The 15,571-nt window shown below is 31.0% G+C and overlaps 1 protein-coding gene across 2 annotated transcripts in view; it reads left to right on the forward strand.

Moving 5' to 3' along the window:
• LOC129981265 (cytochrome P450 302a1, mitochondrial-like) overlaps window positions 1-15,571 on the forward strand; it is a 29,315-nt gene that overhangs the window by 6,661 nt on the left and 7,083 nt on the right. For both annotated transcript variants that reach the window (XM_056092036.1, XM_056092037.1), the window contains exons 2-9: window positions 3,470-3,710; window positions 4,751-4,979; window positions 7,416-7,603; window positions 9,116-9,326; window positions 10,778-10,943; window positions 11,546-11,706; window positions 13,477-13,555; window positions 15,232-15,444. In XM_056092036.1, coding sequence (XP_055948011.1) covers window positions 3,518-3,710; window positions 4,751-4,979; window positions 7,416-7,603; window positions 9,116-9,326; window positions 10,778-10,943; window positions 11,546-11,706; window positions 13,477-13,555; window positions 15,232-15,444 — 1,440 coding nt within the window. In that variant the 5' untranslated portion in view covers window positions 3,470-3,517. The remainder of the gene's footprint in view (window positions 1-3,469; window positions 3,711-4,750; window positions 4,980-7,415; window positions 7,604-9,115; window positions 9,327-10,777; window positions 10,944-11,545; window positions 11,707-13,476; window positions 13,556-15,231; window positions 15,445-15,571) is intronic.

The raw sequence follows: 15,571 nt of genomic DNA on the forward strand, positions 1-15,571 counted from the left end.
ATTTTATTTTTATGGGCCGCGGTGGCCTGGTGGTAAGGTCTCGGCTCGGAGCCGGAGGGTTTCAGGTTCGAGACCCTATTCCACCGAAGAACCGTCGTGTAAGGGGGTCTGTTGCACGTTAAATCCGTCATGACCAAACGTCCTCCCGCTGGTGTGGTGTGGAGAGGGGGGTGCCATCTCAGGTGTCGTCCTCGTCATCTGACCGCGGTTCAAAATGACGAGGTCGGTCCCAAAATAGCCCTTGTGTTGCTTCAAACGGAACGTTAATATAACTAAACTAAACTTATTTTATTTTTATGTTTGTACCCCTAAATATGTATGTTTATTATAAAATACACATGCCTAAATGTTTGTTCTTACACATTTTTATATATACATACCTATATACATTTTTTTTTTTTTTTGCTTTTCTTCAAAAAAGCAACCTTGCCACGATAAGGGTTAAATCGACTGTCTAAAAGTTTTTTTAAAACTTATTTATCTGTGACCAAAATATAGTAAAATTACAATATTTCTAACACCATTTTAATATCTAGAATAGAATAAGCAATCAAAATCTGTAACACTGTATAGAGTTAAGAATATACTATTTGGTTTGTGTCATTATGGATATACAAATCTAATTTCGGGTTTGTCGTGAAGCAAAGGCAATTTTATTGTTGTCATTTTTTAATGTTTAAGTTAATTGATTGATCAATGTGCGATTAAACTTTAACATGCATGAAAATTAAATATGTTATCATAAACTTCTCATTTTATTTACATTTTTTATGCTGGATTATAGCAAAGTTCAATGAGCTGAGGTCTCCAATTTTTAAAATTTTATATTTACTCCGATTCATTGGAAGTTATTGCTAATATTTTCTTTCAAAATTTTTATTTTTTATTTATCCTCACACTTTTTTTCTTCTGTTAGTGGATCGCTATAGATTTTAATCCGATTTTAATTATTTGTTTTAATTTTAGTGTTCTTGAATATTATAGATAAATTCCCATTAAAAGGAAATGAAACTTTTAATTTTACTGTATATTTATATCTAAAATGTACTTGAAACAGTATTTTTTTTAAAAAAATTTCTTAAGCACTCTGGCAATGCGCAGGAGATTTTCTATTAAAACTTTCATTAGTAAATCTATGGCAATCATGTCTGAGATTGTTAACAGCCAATCTAGAAGGGGGCGTCTTGTACTTGTACAACACATTTATGCGCTAATTGACAATTAGCATTGTGCTTTTTATTGTATAGATAATAATAAACAGTTTAAACAACTAACTCTTACAAGAATAAATCCATATTGGATTTAGTTAAATTTTATAGTAGTTATGAAATAAATGATGCATTAAAAACACTATTGGGATTTGAAACTACGTTATAAGTATATTTTTAAAAAATCGCCATTTTTTCCCCTTTTATATGCTTTTATTTAATTTCACTCGTTTCATGTTTGCAAAAATAAAATTATGTACATATTTCCAATATTAATACAAAATTTTTATATTTCCAGCATTTTATTATCGATTATTTATACGATTTATTTTAACTAAAGTTAGGTTTCATATTAGTCCTGCCATCTAGAAATGAATTTGAGAAAATATTGATTTAAGATTTCTAATGTTTGTGATAAAGAATACAACGTTCTTCATCTTCTTTGTAAAATATTTATTTCGTTAATACATAATTTGCTTTATATAAGATTTTATTTGTTCTGTTATAAATCTTAACTGAATAATTTCTCAAATTCACTATCAGATGGCACTACTAATATGAATTCTAACTTTAGTTTAAATAAATCGTTTAACTGATAAATCGTCTGAAAAATTGAAAAATAATGCAAATGAGTGTTTTTAAATTCAAGTTTTTATAAATGAACTAAAATGTAGAAAAGGTTTTTAATCAAAAATATGAAGGTTAAAACAAAATTATAAAAGCTTGAGGTATTAAAAGGAATATTAAAAAGAAATTAACCAACAATGAAGAATTCTTTTATCATACTATGAAAAATATCTAAGCATCTTATATTATATTTTAAACAAAATCAAATTATATTTTAAAACGTGAGTAAAATTCTAATTTGCTTGGAATTTTTCCATCAATGCCTCACGTTTTATTTCGATGTCAATATTTTTGATAAATATTTTTCTATTTTTTTTCTATTCTTATAAAATTATTTAATTTTTAAAAATTATATTACTAGCTGCCTTTGGATATCTCTATGGATCGTCTACAGATGATTCATCTATCTCGTGATATCATTTATGGATTATGATGTTTGATGAACTATATCTTATCATACTAACTGAAAAATCTAATTTTAAAATATATTTGCTCATTAAACATGGAACATTCAGATTGATTAGATATGCATGTAGAGTGATGGTATTAAATAAACAATTGGAAAAATCAGTCCAGTTGTTGAGACTGAGGTCTGTGCTAAAGTATAATTTTGCGAATAGCTCTAGAAAATGGACTGTAAGGAGACATGCATCCATTTATGATGCATCTATGGGTCAAAAACTGTTTTATGAAATAGAAATTGACGAAACTGGTGCAGAGGTTGAGGGTGGGGTTTTTACCCTATAAAAATTGTGAATAAAATTTTTAAGATTTCTATCGAAAATGAGAGTTAGTGGTTGACATTGTTAATTTATCTAGGAATCATACGCTTTCATATGAAATTAAAATTGGTAAATTCAATCCATTGGTTGGAGCTGAAGAATTGGTTATTTGATGGAAGATAAAGGGAGACAAGTGTTCATTTATATTGTATCTATCGATCAAAAGCTTCATATGATATAGAAATTTGCGAAAGCGGTGCAAAGGTTAGGGTTGGGGGACTCTGTTCTGTTTTCTTTCTCTCTCTCTTTATATATATATATGTAGAGAGAGAGAGAGAGAATGTAAGTAATTCTTTTTGAGATTTCTCTCGAAAATGTGAGTTGGTGGTTGACCAGTGGTGATTTATTTCCAAATCAGGAGCTTTTATATGAAATTAAAATTGATGAGATTAAACCATTGATTAGGGCTGGAGGACAGGCTCTTTGATGGGAAATAAAGGGAGACAGGGGCCCATTTATGATGCAGATTATTTCTATTGATCAAAAGAAAGCTTCATATGATGCAGAAATTTGAGAAATTGATGCAGAGGGTAGGATTGGAGGACTCTTTTCTGGTTTTTCCCCCCATCTTTATAGAGAATGTAAGTACTGTTTTTAAAATTTCTTTCGAAAATGCGTGTTGGTAGGGGATAACTGGCCAATGGTGACTTATATAGGAATCATAAACCTTCATATGACATTAAAATTGACGAAACTTTTCCTTTTAGTTGAATTTGGAGGACAAGGTCTTCGGTTTTTCTAATTATTTTAAATAGTATGATTATTTTTCAAATGAACGATTTTTTTATCTACTTTGAAATATATATATGGATAGCATTAATCTCCCATTTATTATGTTTACTTTCCTTTCAGATGGATCTGTTTGAATTGTGAATATAAATAGAATTTCCAAAAACAGCCATGATCCGGTTTTTAAGCAAATCACCGGCACTGAAATGGGACAGTTTGTTTGTGAAAAGTATGCGCGGAGTTGTCACCACATCTGACAGTAACAACACAGATGCGATTGAAGAGGAGTCGAAACCTTTTTCTTCCGTTCCAGGACCAAAAAAATTGCCTGTGATTGGACATTTGCATTTATTTTCTAGATTTGGTAAGCATTTTCTGACATTTTTAGGTGTTTTAGGAGTATCAGTGTTAGGGTATTGGCAGAAGAGATAATTTGTAGGCCGCCAAAACATAGCAATACAGTATTTCTTGTGATGGCAAACCTGCAGTCTGTAAACCTGCAGTCAATGTCATTACAGCACATATATCAATATGCTGTAATGACATTGATGTGTTTATATTTATGGTTATTAAAGTGGAAATTTTGTAACCACCTATAAGAGAATGTACAGTGATGTAGTTTTTAAGATTTATCTCTAAAATAAAAAATTGGAGAGCAGGCGACCATGGATGACTTATGGGGGAGGGATCGACGAAATCAAACCAATGACTGGGACACTGATTTTTTTCTTATTATTCCAAATTTATAAATAGATTAAATGTTTTTTATTTCTCAAGTTATTAATTAAAGTATGCAATTTTATAAATGTTTTAATTTCCCTCCACGAGAGGGCGCTCTGCATTCTTTCGATGACAGCTAACATCCAGAGTTCAGAGATGTTAGCCGAGAAGAGTTGGACCGCAATTCGAAAGGAGATGGTCCTCTGAGAAAGCAGCAACTGGAGTTCTTTCATGGAAGAATTCCTCAATAAATGTCCAATGTATCACGCATAGGTGGAGAAAATCATTATGGACAACATCACATGCCCTTCTTCATGTAATATAAATTCCTTCTTCGTCATTGAATTCTCATTTGCAAAAATCATCATAGTCATCTGTGTTAATCAAGAAATAAAACGATTAACCTATTCAAGTGGACTGATGCATTAAAACTCATCACACCCTCATAAATGTATTGTTTTTATCAAATATCATACACATTTCACCTGATATTGACTGTGGCTAGTAGGCTTTTCCTCATGATTATATTATGCCCTCTTAATCTAGTTGATATTTAAATATAAATTGACACTTTTTTTACCATTAATAGTATTTTCTAAAAGCATAACGTTTAGTATCATTGATTTCTCATGTTTGTAACTTTAAATGCGCACTCAATAGAATAATGTTAGTTTTCCTTCCCAGGTCCATATACTTTCGAGCGGTTGAACGATGCCTACGCAGATCTCTATCAGAAATACGGTCCGATCATCCGTTTGGACGTGGGAATAAAGATGCTGTTGCTTTTCCGTCCCGAGGATATCAAAAAGCTTTTCGTTAATGAACATTACCCTCAGCGTCCGCTGTTTGAAGCGCTGAAATATTACAGATTGAAAAGAAAGGATGTATACAGTTGTGCCGGACTGATTACGGAGTAAGTTTTTTTTCTCAGTATTATATTGTTGCGAATTTGTAATATTGCTTTCCTGAGCAATAAGTCATCTGGTAAGGAAGTTTTACAGATATAATAGTAATCGTTGAATAGATGCTGAGTCAATAACGCCGCTTTTGGCGGCTATTTGGTGACAATAAGGAAGACTCTTATATCTTCTGCAAAAGTAGGATTACCACTTGCACTTTTATTCCGTTGTTTATACATTTTTTAATTTGTAGGCGGTGTAATTTATAGTAGACAAATTCCATTTAATACATATTCCATCTTATTAAATCTCAAGATGAAATTTTAAGTAAATGACTTCTATAATTATAGCTTAACAGAAGGACAGCCAATAAGTAAGAAAATACATTACAGCTCTTTCCTTTTCTTAAGCGCGATAGAATTAATTCCGAAATCGAAAGTAAAATTTTCAAATAAGTTCAAATGGCATTAACCATTCCCGTCCTAACTAAATAGGATACCGTAATTGAGACACTTTATCCGCGGATAACAAAAATCGCGGATAATCCGATAAAAGCTAAAACGGGAAAAATAAAACGTAAAACAAACAGCAGGAAATGTTTAATTAACGCTTAATATTTTAGTATATCACTCAAAACTAACCTAAAATGCATTTTGTTAAACAGAAAACAGAAAAGTGCTTTGTACTTACGAGAGGCGTCAAGGATACACAGAAAAATTAATAATTACAAAAGCATAACTGTAAAACTACACCTTTTTGAAGAAATCGGTCATTTGCGTTTGCTTCTTGCTTTGGAAGCATTTTCTCTTTGCTTGGAAGCAAAAAAAAACTTAGTGCGGCAGACGTGGATAACCCGCCCTCGGATAATCGGAAGTCTACTGTATATAGTAACGTTAAAGGCACTTGAAATATTTAAGTATGTCTGCATGATTCTTTAAAAGTTAATTAGCTCTTTGATTCAAAATTAAAATTTTAAGTATCAAACATTTTGAAATGAATCGGACTATTACTTGTAAAGATAACGAAAACTTTTTAATTATTAATAACAACGTGTTAGAAATAGAAATATACTAACCAAACTCTGCTCAGTTTAACAAACTAGAATTTTTGGCAAAATGACTTAAATATCATTAAGAAAAAATTAATAAATTTCATATTTTAAACCATGAAAACGTATTGAAGCAAATTATTATTAGTATTCATTGCATTCGGCGATCAGCTTGTTCACCCAGAATATGGACTACTTGAGCTGGTAGATATTAATTTGGAATGCATAGTTGCTTTTTAAAAAAATTCATCTTATTATTTGATAAGACCGAACGCTGTATTGTAATTTTTTTTACTGCGTATGCGTTTATAGAATTTGGTATTTTATTTTGGTGTGAAATTGGAGTGAATTGATCTTCCGTTGCACAGAAATAAAATTGATATAATTAAAAAGTATTTTAATTTTAGCATCATGCAACAACTATTTCTGTGCGATAATAGTTTTTAAATATAGTCATCAATTTCCATTGGTAATTCATAACAGTTACTCATCTGACAATGGTTAAGCTTATTTTCATGCTCGATTAATCTTTGTTGGTCGTATATTTTTGCGTTTTCTTTGCATATTATTTCCTCTCAGTGAGTAATTTTTTATATATCCTATTCAAAACATTTCTAAGTTGCAGTTTCATTAACTAAATACAGCTATAAAAAAATTCAATGGAGCAGTCTGAAATGTTTGTATAATGACTTATTTACATTTGATTATTGCCATTCGGCAATAAGTAATAAAAGCGATTTCTGTGCCACATATATTAGAGTTTTAAAATTATTGACGGCTTTTAAAATTGCGTTAAAAATTGCCAGGATTATATTTGGCGAGAAATTGCTCCCAAATGTTTCAATTTTGGCGTCCATATTTTAATCTTAAGTTTAGACGTAATCTTTATGACTTGACTTATTGAAATTGATATTCTTATCTCTTAAAACAATATTTTTAAAAAATGCTTTTTCTGTTACCTTAAAACTTAAAAGATTGCCTTTTTAAGTATATAAATTTCATTTTCGTACAGTTTTTCATTTAATTTTGATAATATTTTAAAATCAATTTCATGTATTATCTCCAACAATGCTTTTAAATGCTATGATGGAATTCAAACTCTCCATCAAAACATAAAAACACGTGCTTTTACCAATCATTAAATCAGTAGTAGGATTTTCACTTCAGTTTTTATTTTGTAATATATATACACTTAGCAATTTGCAGTAAACTACTTCAATTGAATTCATGTGTTTTAATCGTATCAAATTACATGAGGAAAATTTTTTAAAGAAATGCATTTTATATTAATAATTAACAGCCTAAAACCCAATAATCTAGATGAGCAAACTAGTTGTCAAAGGCAGCTAGTATATTTATTATTATTATTTTGTTTCTTCCAATGTCGTATTTTTATTTTCAGAAATGGCGAAGAATGGTGGCGAATTCGGAAACCGATCCAGTTTATTATGAATCCTGGTTTTCCGAAGATTTACTTCCCTCATCACGTTGATATAGCAGACGATCTCATTCGTTTTATTCACCAGAAGAGAGACGCACAAGGAATTGTGCCAGATTTTTTGAAGGTTTTATATCGATTCTCTGAAGAAGGTAAAGTCTTATTATTAGATTTCCACCACATGGAATTTTTTAAAATCTACTTTTCATGTAAATCTATATGTATGGAATGATATCTGTTAATACAATTTAATCTTTATTAATTTCCAGTTTTTCATCTTAAATTAGGCCTTGCTACTTTATTCTAAAATTTTATCTTATTTCCTGAACCAAATCCCGCATTATTTATTTATTTCTAACACGCACTCTAAAAAAGTTGCTGAATGTTTTGTTTCCCTCACTGCGAGTGAAGGAATAAAAATCCTAACATCTACGCGTTTCTTCCAAAGATATGCAAGATTCCCTTTCCTAAGTCGACACATGTCAAAGAAATTTCTATCAGAGTCTATCTCTTAGTAGAATTACTAAATGGAAATTTTTTTGTCATTTTGCTTTTACGTCGAGATGTAAACAGATGTGTCTCTTTATCAACGGTCTCCCCGTGTACAAATTATGCCTCTTGTGGTGAAATAAATTGTTAATCTCAAAAGTTCTATCTTTTCAGCCTCGCATCTGCAAAATTATGTTTACAATATTATAAATATATTATATGGCAATTAAGTGTTATCTTTTAAGGCCATATAATAGACACCATATTCCACCACAATTACAACAGATTTATTTCAGTTTCGCTTAAGATAGGGGATAGGGGTAATGAACAATCATTACATAGGAATTGAATGTAAAGCCATAAGGGCCATCAACAACTAGGGTCCAACTTTCTTTAGAAGGTGTACTCCGAGGAAAGTGAAAGTACGCTTAGTTAGTCAGCAACTCTCTTACGTATTCACCTTCGCATGTATGCAAATTGTACCCTACTTGATGATGCCAAAGCCATCAAGTACAATCGATGGGTAATTATGAAGCAATCTTTTACAGAGTAAGGACATAGAAATGAACCATAGACTGTCAAAGGACAAACCAAAGCAAGCCTCCGAAGCTTTAGGTCCACTATACTGACATTTAGAATATCCTCTCCCCAGGGGATCCATCTTAATTCATTCATCCATTGGCAACATTTTGCTGAATTTTGTGCAAATCTAATAGCATGTGAATAATCCAAAATTAGTCATATATTTGAATTCGATCCTATAGTGGACACAATATAAATCTTAACCACAATAGAACTATCTCGACTTTGCCTAGATAACGAGGTGAATGATCGTTATACGGAATTAAAGGTCGATTCATGGGACCGGGCCATCTCTGGCAGGTTCGATCGGGTGCAAAAAGTACATACTCAAACCATTACTATACCCTGAGGAAGAGCGAACACCTGCTTGCTTAACTTTACAATGATTGTTGATACATGATTTTATCTATTATATGAATTATTTCAAATGCCACTGAAAGACCGTACCTAAAATTAACCACTAATGGAATCAATATTTCTTGAAACGTTATTGTTCAACTTAAACTTTTGGTATCCAGGGTATTTCCTTTTATATGTTTCGGCTAACAAATGGGATAAAAAAAATGAGTCTTAAATTTGTCTTTTCATTACAGCTGTAGGTTTACTATGTTTTGGCAAGCGCCTTGGCTTGTTGTCCCTGAACTCGGGAACAGATGCAGAGACAGATTTCAGCAAACAGCTTACCCAAGCTTCGGAAGACACATTGAAGAGCATGGCAGACAGTTTGCTGGAATTTCCTTGGTGGAAGGTTTTTCCAACTTCTACTTATAAGACGCTAGTCCGATCTCAAGATTTCTTCCAAAAGTGAGCACAAAAATTTTGTTACAAAAGGAATCTTTTGATTGCTGATTATATTGTAAAGTTTTAGTAAAAGTTTTTGAATATTAGACATAAAAGATATTTAAAGAATTTTTCTCCTCTTATAAATAATGACATACAGAAAGATAGATAGCTGCGTGCTTCAAATCTAGGTTATCTTCTTGAAGAAGGATATCATTTATCTTTTACTTTTCAATCACAAATACAAAATTAATTTATAATACATTAACAACTCCACTAGTGCATAATATTACATAGGAAAGCCCTATGTTCTCAGTATTGCTGAAAATTTAAATCTGGGAAAATTTCTAAATCCTTACTCTTTTTTATATAAATTTTTCAATGACCATTTTCCTTCTTGACTGGAGAGTCGCAAGATCTAGAAAAAAATTTCATTAAAAATCTGATATATGTGGTCTTGGTGTATGTTAAACCTAAAAGAATCAATAATTTCTCTTATGAGGTGTAGAGATTTGAAACAGTCAGTGTCTTCTCAGGTGTTATTGTTTACTTTCAAACCATAATTGCCTAAGGTGTCGTTATCTTCTGGTTGTGATTCTTAATAGCTTATCTTTTGACAGATAATTAGATTAACAGACAGATTCTTTGTCTTCTGGAAATAGTTATAAGTGTCGCAGTCGTTTTGTGACCATATTTCTAACAAATGTTGCCTTTTTGATAGTAGTTAATTCAACTATCGTCATCTTTTGCATCTAGTTGATCAAGGGGCCATGTTCATCTTTTGACTATGATTGTCGCAAATGTTGTTATCTTTTGACTATGGTTTTCGCAGGTGTCATTGTCTTCTGACCATGATTCCAAATGTCGCAACCACTTTTAATTGTAGTTGTTGCAGGTATTATTGTCTTCTAATCATGGTTCTAAGTGTTTAAGTCATTCTTTGACCGTGACTGTCACGGGTGCTGTTGTTTTCTGGTAATGATTCTAAAAATCTTTGTAGTATTTTGGACATGATTCTCAATGAATTGAAAGCCTGTCCTCAAGAAGTTTTAGAGTACCTTCATTTAAACGGAACACTATGAAGACCACCTAACTTATCTGATGAAATTTTACAGTCACGATTTATATTTTTTCAGTCAGAGACTAACATATATCTCGCAATATATCATTGCGACGCAAGTAAGATATATCTTCATCAAAATAACGAAATCATTGGGATGACAGCTGTTTCATGACTCTTTGGAAAATTGCGGAAGGTAGAGTATCAATTGAGCTATGAATCAGTCTACCTTATGTTTAAAATGAGTTGTTAATCTTCATAATTCTTTTAAAGTGCAATTATTTTAAAGTTGCATAGTAATCATACAAACGAAAATTATAATTTTAAGAAATAAAGCTATAAATAATTCATTTCCTACAAATAAATGATGTATCGGAATATCTCTAATACTTCGCATCGCTCTCATTCCTTTCAGCTTCGCTGCCAAATGCACAAAAGAAGCGGAAATAAAACTCCAAGATCCAGCTTACAAGCACGATGGCTCTCTGGAACTTCTGAGACGTCTTTTCCAAGATAAAACTGTGAAACCAACAGATATCAGCCTTCTGATGACAGAACTTTTTTCTGCTGGTATCGATACGGTATATAATGGAATCTTTATTTTACCTATTTCTTATATTATTCCAATTACATAAGATTTTATATATGTAAAATATTATATATTTGGAATAACAATAATTCTAATCGATAAAGAAGTATTCTATACTTCAGCATTATTTGTTATATAAAAAAATCCTCTCTGCAAACTGGAAGGCAAAGATAGATTCCTTTACATCTAAGTTACTATCTGGCAACAGAAATTGTCGATGTTAGAAACAGTCAAAATTGGAGCTTGAAAATCTTTTTTCAGCCCCTAACTTCTAAGATATTGCAGTTATCAAAAACCTTTAAACTCAAAAGTTGTTCGTCTTAATGAGGCGCTCATTTGGCTAATTGGATTTATTTTTCTGTCTTCAATATTAAGAAAGTTATAGCGAAATAAAAGTTTCAATTTCCCAACATTCCTACACCCTTTGAGCTAGATGGGCCATTTAAGAATTCGTCTGAGATTTTTACAACTCTGCCCTCGTTTTAATTTAAATGAAAAATTATGTTTAAAATTTTTTTAAATATTTATCTTGAAGATTAATGGATGAATAATTAGAATTACGATATTCTTAAAAAGCATGAATTCGTCTGTTAGACAGGAAATACCATTGGATTTGCTCTGTACAACCTGGCAAAGAATCCGGATGTTCAAGAAACACTTTATGAACAAATTCAAAAAGGTGTGTCGGAAGGCCTGACTGCTGAGTCATTATATGAGGTGAGGTACCTGAGAGCTTGCATCTTGGAATCCCACAGGTAAAAATTTAAACATTGTTATTTATCTTATGTCTATGTTGAATTTTCAATTCCCGTATAAAAAAAATTATGGTACAAATATAGTGTTAAACCTGAGTGTCAAAATCGCAGCCAACAGTGAATGTTTTCTGGCCCACCAGAGAAGCTAGATAGTAGTGAAATGTCAGGAAGAAAACATTCACTTAAACAACAATTTATGCTGTGTTTTCAGATAAACATATAGATCGTTTCTTTTAAAAATCGTGTAAGTCTATTTAAATAGAGATATTACCTAATTTGTAATTAATTTAGTGTAAATTTTTTATTCATAAGTAAATATTTAATATCTTTAAAAAAAAGGCAATACTTTGTGCAGTTTAAAGTTGACCAATAAAAGAAATTGCGTAGCAATTGATTATGAGAGTGACACCAATCCAGTTTCCATAGATATAGTTAGCTATGGTTATGTGGTTGCATTTGTTTTATTTTATGTGTCAAAGGTAACTTTATTCATTTTAATTTCTTAAAAAAAAGGGATAATTTCTTATTAATATATGTTTAAATTAGATAATTATACAGGCAAGAAGGAATAAAAAATCAATATTATTTTATAACAATTGAAACACAAAATAGCTATATCTTATGTTAAGTTTAGCATTATAAAAACATAAATAGCATTTAAAATAAGGAATACTGCTTTTACTTAATTCTTGTTATCTTTACTTATAATAAAGGTGTGTGTGTGTCCGTGCGTGTGGACGCACACGCTCGTGCATGCTTGCGCTTTACAAGCCAGACCTTTTTTACCTAGAGCTGCCACATTTTTCACAGATATAAATTAAATGGTGGAAATTAAATGGTGCATGTGAGAGTAATTTTTTTAAAAATTTTGATTAAATAAAAGCTAGATCTCGATGTTTTCCGCGATAACTTCCGGAAATATTCCACACAAAAATGATTTTTGCTCCAAAGTCCTTTAAATTATCTTTTCAATGATGCCAATTTAATTTCTGTTAAATCCTTTAGTCTAGATCCTATTAACTTTTAAATATATTTTTAAGTATATTTCACAATATTTTCATTGTTGTAAATGAAATTGAAATCGTTTTCATTGTTACATTAAATAGTTCATCGTGGGATTTTCTTCCATTGTTGAAAGCTAAAAAAGAATTCTGGTTAATTACTACGTATTTTACAGAACGAATAAAAAAGTAAAATTATGATAACGTTAAATTCAGAAAATAGACGTACCGAATAAAATATCATTATGATGTCAAAGAATGAATCTTATTAGAAAAATTCATATACACAAGGAACAGAAGATATGCAAAAGTATTAAAATAGAATGGCTTCAATGTCTAGCAATATGGCAGAATCGTGGACATGTTTTTCTAAACGATTTGATTAAAAGTAATTATTACCAATATCTCCGTCGACTCAGCTAGTCGCCAAACATGACTAGCTATAAGTAAATAAAACTGGATTAATATAAAATATATTTTAAGTGATATTTATTTTTTCATTATTGAAATTAAATAATTTTTTGCAATTGATTACTTGTGAACATTGCGCAAATCCATTTACAATCCCTAAATATAGGTTATTTTTGTTACATTTACCTAAAAGAAATTTATTTAATCCATTTACATGATAAATATTAATTTGATTTATAACTTTATTTAAGAATTTAAGTAAATAATACATCTATGTTTTCCTAACTAATCATATATCTTTCATCATGCTTGCATGCTAATACACTTACGTACTTACTCGCATTTTGTATCTTTCCAGATTATCACCCGCCACGGGCAGTATTGCTAGAATACTGACTGAGCCTAAAACTCTATCGGGCTATCACATACCAAAAAATGTAAGATATATTTTATTTACAGAAATACACAAATCATAATGCCCGATAATAATCATTTAGGATTTTGATTCTCTTTTCAGATAAACAGAGAGAAATCACAATTAGGTCACAGTTGGCTGTATGTTTTATGTATTACTTGCTGTATGAAATTCATAATGAACTTGGTTAGTCTGTGTACGAGACAGAGAAATGAGCTGCTAGGAATGAATTATTTTAATGCGACCAGACTTTTCTAATACCTGGGACTTTCACTTTTTTCTTCATGTTGAAATAAGTCTCTTGCATTTATTTTGAATTTTACTTGAACGTTTCGGACAGAGAACTTATTTCTGAATTCTTAAAGGATGCTCAATATATATATGCTTGGTAGATATCAATTAAATGAAATCCTTTTTTATATAACAACTCTAATTCGCTGTCATTGCGATTTTTGAGAAGATGCAAAATTTGTCTTGTCTTTTAAGGAGAAACTCGGGAGGTCTAGTATTCTGAAGTACATGAATACATTTGATCTTGGGAATAAAATAGTTAACCAGCCTCCCAAACTAATTTAAAAAAAAACAAAAATATCACTTCAATTATTTATTCCTTATTGAAATCGGAACAATGTTTCAAGTCTTTATATGTTTTGTTCGTCGTTTTTTTTTAAAAAAAAAGCTTCATTAAAACGAGAAAAGGGGAAACAAAATCTATGGTCTTTTATATTTCTAGTCATAATATTTATACGTGAAATCATTTTTAAATTTATTATTTTTATCATAATTTATAGTAACGTAAGCAAATGCAAGTGAATTTACTAATAGCAATTTATTTCAAATGTGATGCTACGACTATAATAAGCGTTTGGGCGTTTCTTTCAATTCTTTGCGTTGTGAATATGTTTTCATAGAACTCCAGTATCTGTTCTATGTAATGTTTCTCTTATTCAAAAGGAGACTAGATATGGATCACATGGTGGTATCATGTCTTATGTTTGTCTCATGGGATATTAAAATGTCTCACTAATGAATGCTTTCTTAAGCCACATTGTTTTACGAATCTGTAGTACTACTTCCTTTCTCATATTCAGCCTCTTAGAGAGAAAGAGATTTACAGTTTTTAACATATACTTGATTGGATATCAAGTCACAAAATTGGTGGAAAAATTAAAGCTCTCGAAAATACAAAAAAATTAAATAAATAAATAATAATAATAATAAAAATTTAAAAAAAAATATGGCGAGATTTCTATTAGGAACCTAGACCGTGTTTTCAATACTGCTATTAAAAAATTCGATATGGAAATTTTTATAACAGCATTAGAAGCGAGGGGAAATTTTTTGGCAAAATAAAAAGCGAAGCGGTCATATGAAGTGTCAGTTCTCTCTTTGGAGTATTGATCGCAGAGTGATCTCTCTAGTTTTTTTAACCCGATGTTTTGTGTTTAACGATTAGCTGATTGGGTGTATGTTGTTGATTTCTACAAGCACTGTTTTTGTGTACACTTCGACTTTTTTGTGGGACCTGTGTGGAATAAATCGTTGTTATTCGTTAACGACCTTGTTAGATTTCTCACCATACCACTCCCATATTCTCTAAGAACAGTGATACGTAATGATAGTACAGATCATAGAAACATAATTTTCTTTGTTAGATCATGTTTTGCTGTGACAACACATTTCTATGTGATTCCTCAGGTGCTGTGCGTTGGCATGCAACCTATTATTTGTCGCCAAGAAGAGCACTTTGATGACCCGATGAATTTCAAACCAGAAAGATGGCTAAACGAAGATTACAGCAAGTTAAAGAAAAAGTATCATCCCTACACTCTGACACCTTTCAGCACTGGTCGCCGGAAATGCGTGGGATTCAGGATAGCAGAACAAGAAGTAAATCTATGTGTTCTCAAGGTATATTTGCACTTTTTTATTTATTTAAATCCAAAACATTTGATGCATGATACCTTGAAATGTGCTTGAATATAGGGCTATTTAAATAGATTGAAGCAGCAAAAGTATGTTGATAGAGCCCGTTTTT

The sequence above is a fragment of the Argiope bruennichi genome, chromosome 8 (genome assembly GCF_947563725.1).
Source record: "Argiope bruennichi chromosome 8, qqArgBrue1.1, whole genome shotgun sequence".
NCBI lineage: Eukaryota > Metazoa > Arthropoda > Arachnida > Araneae > Araneidae > Argiope > Argiope bruennichi.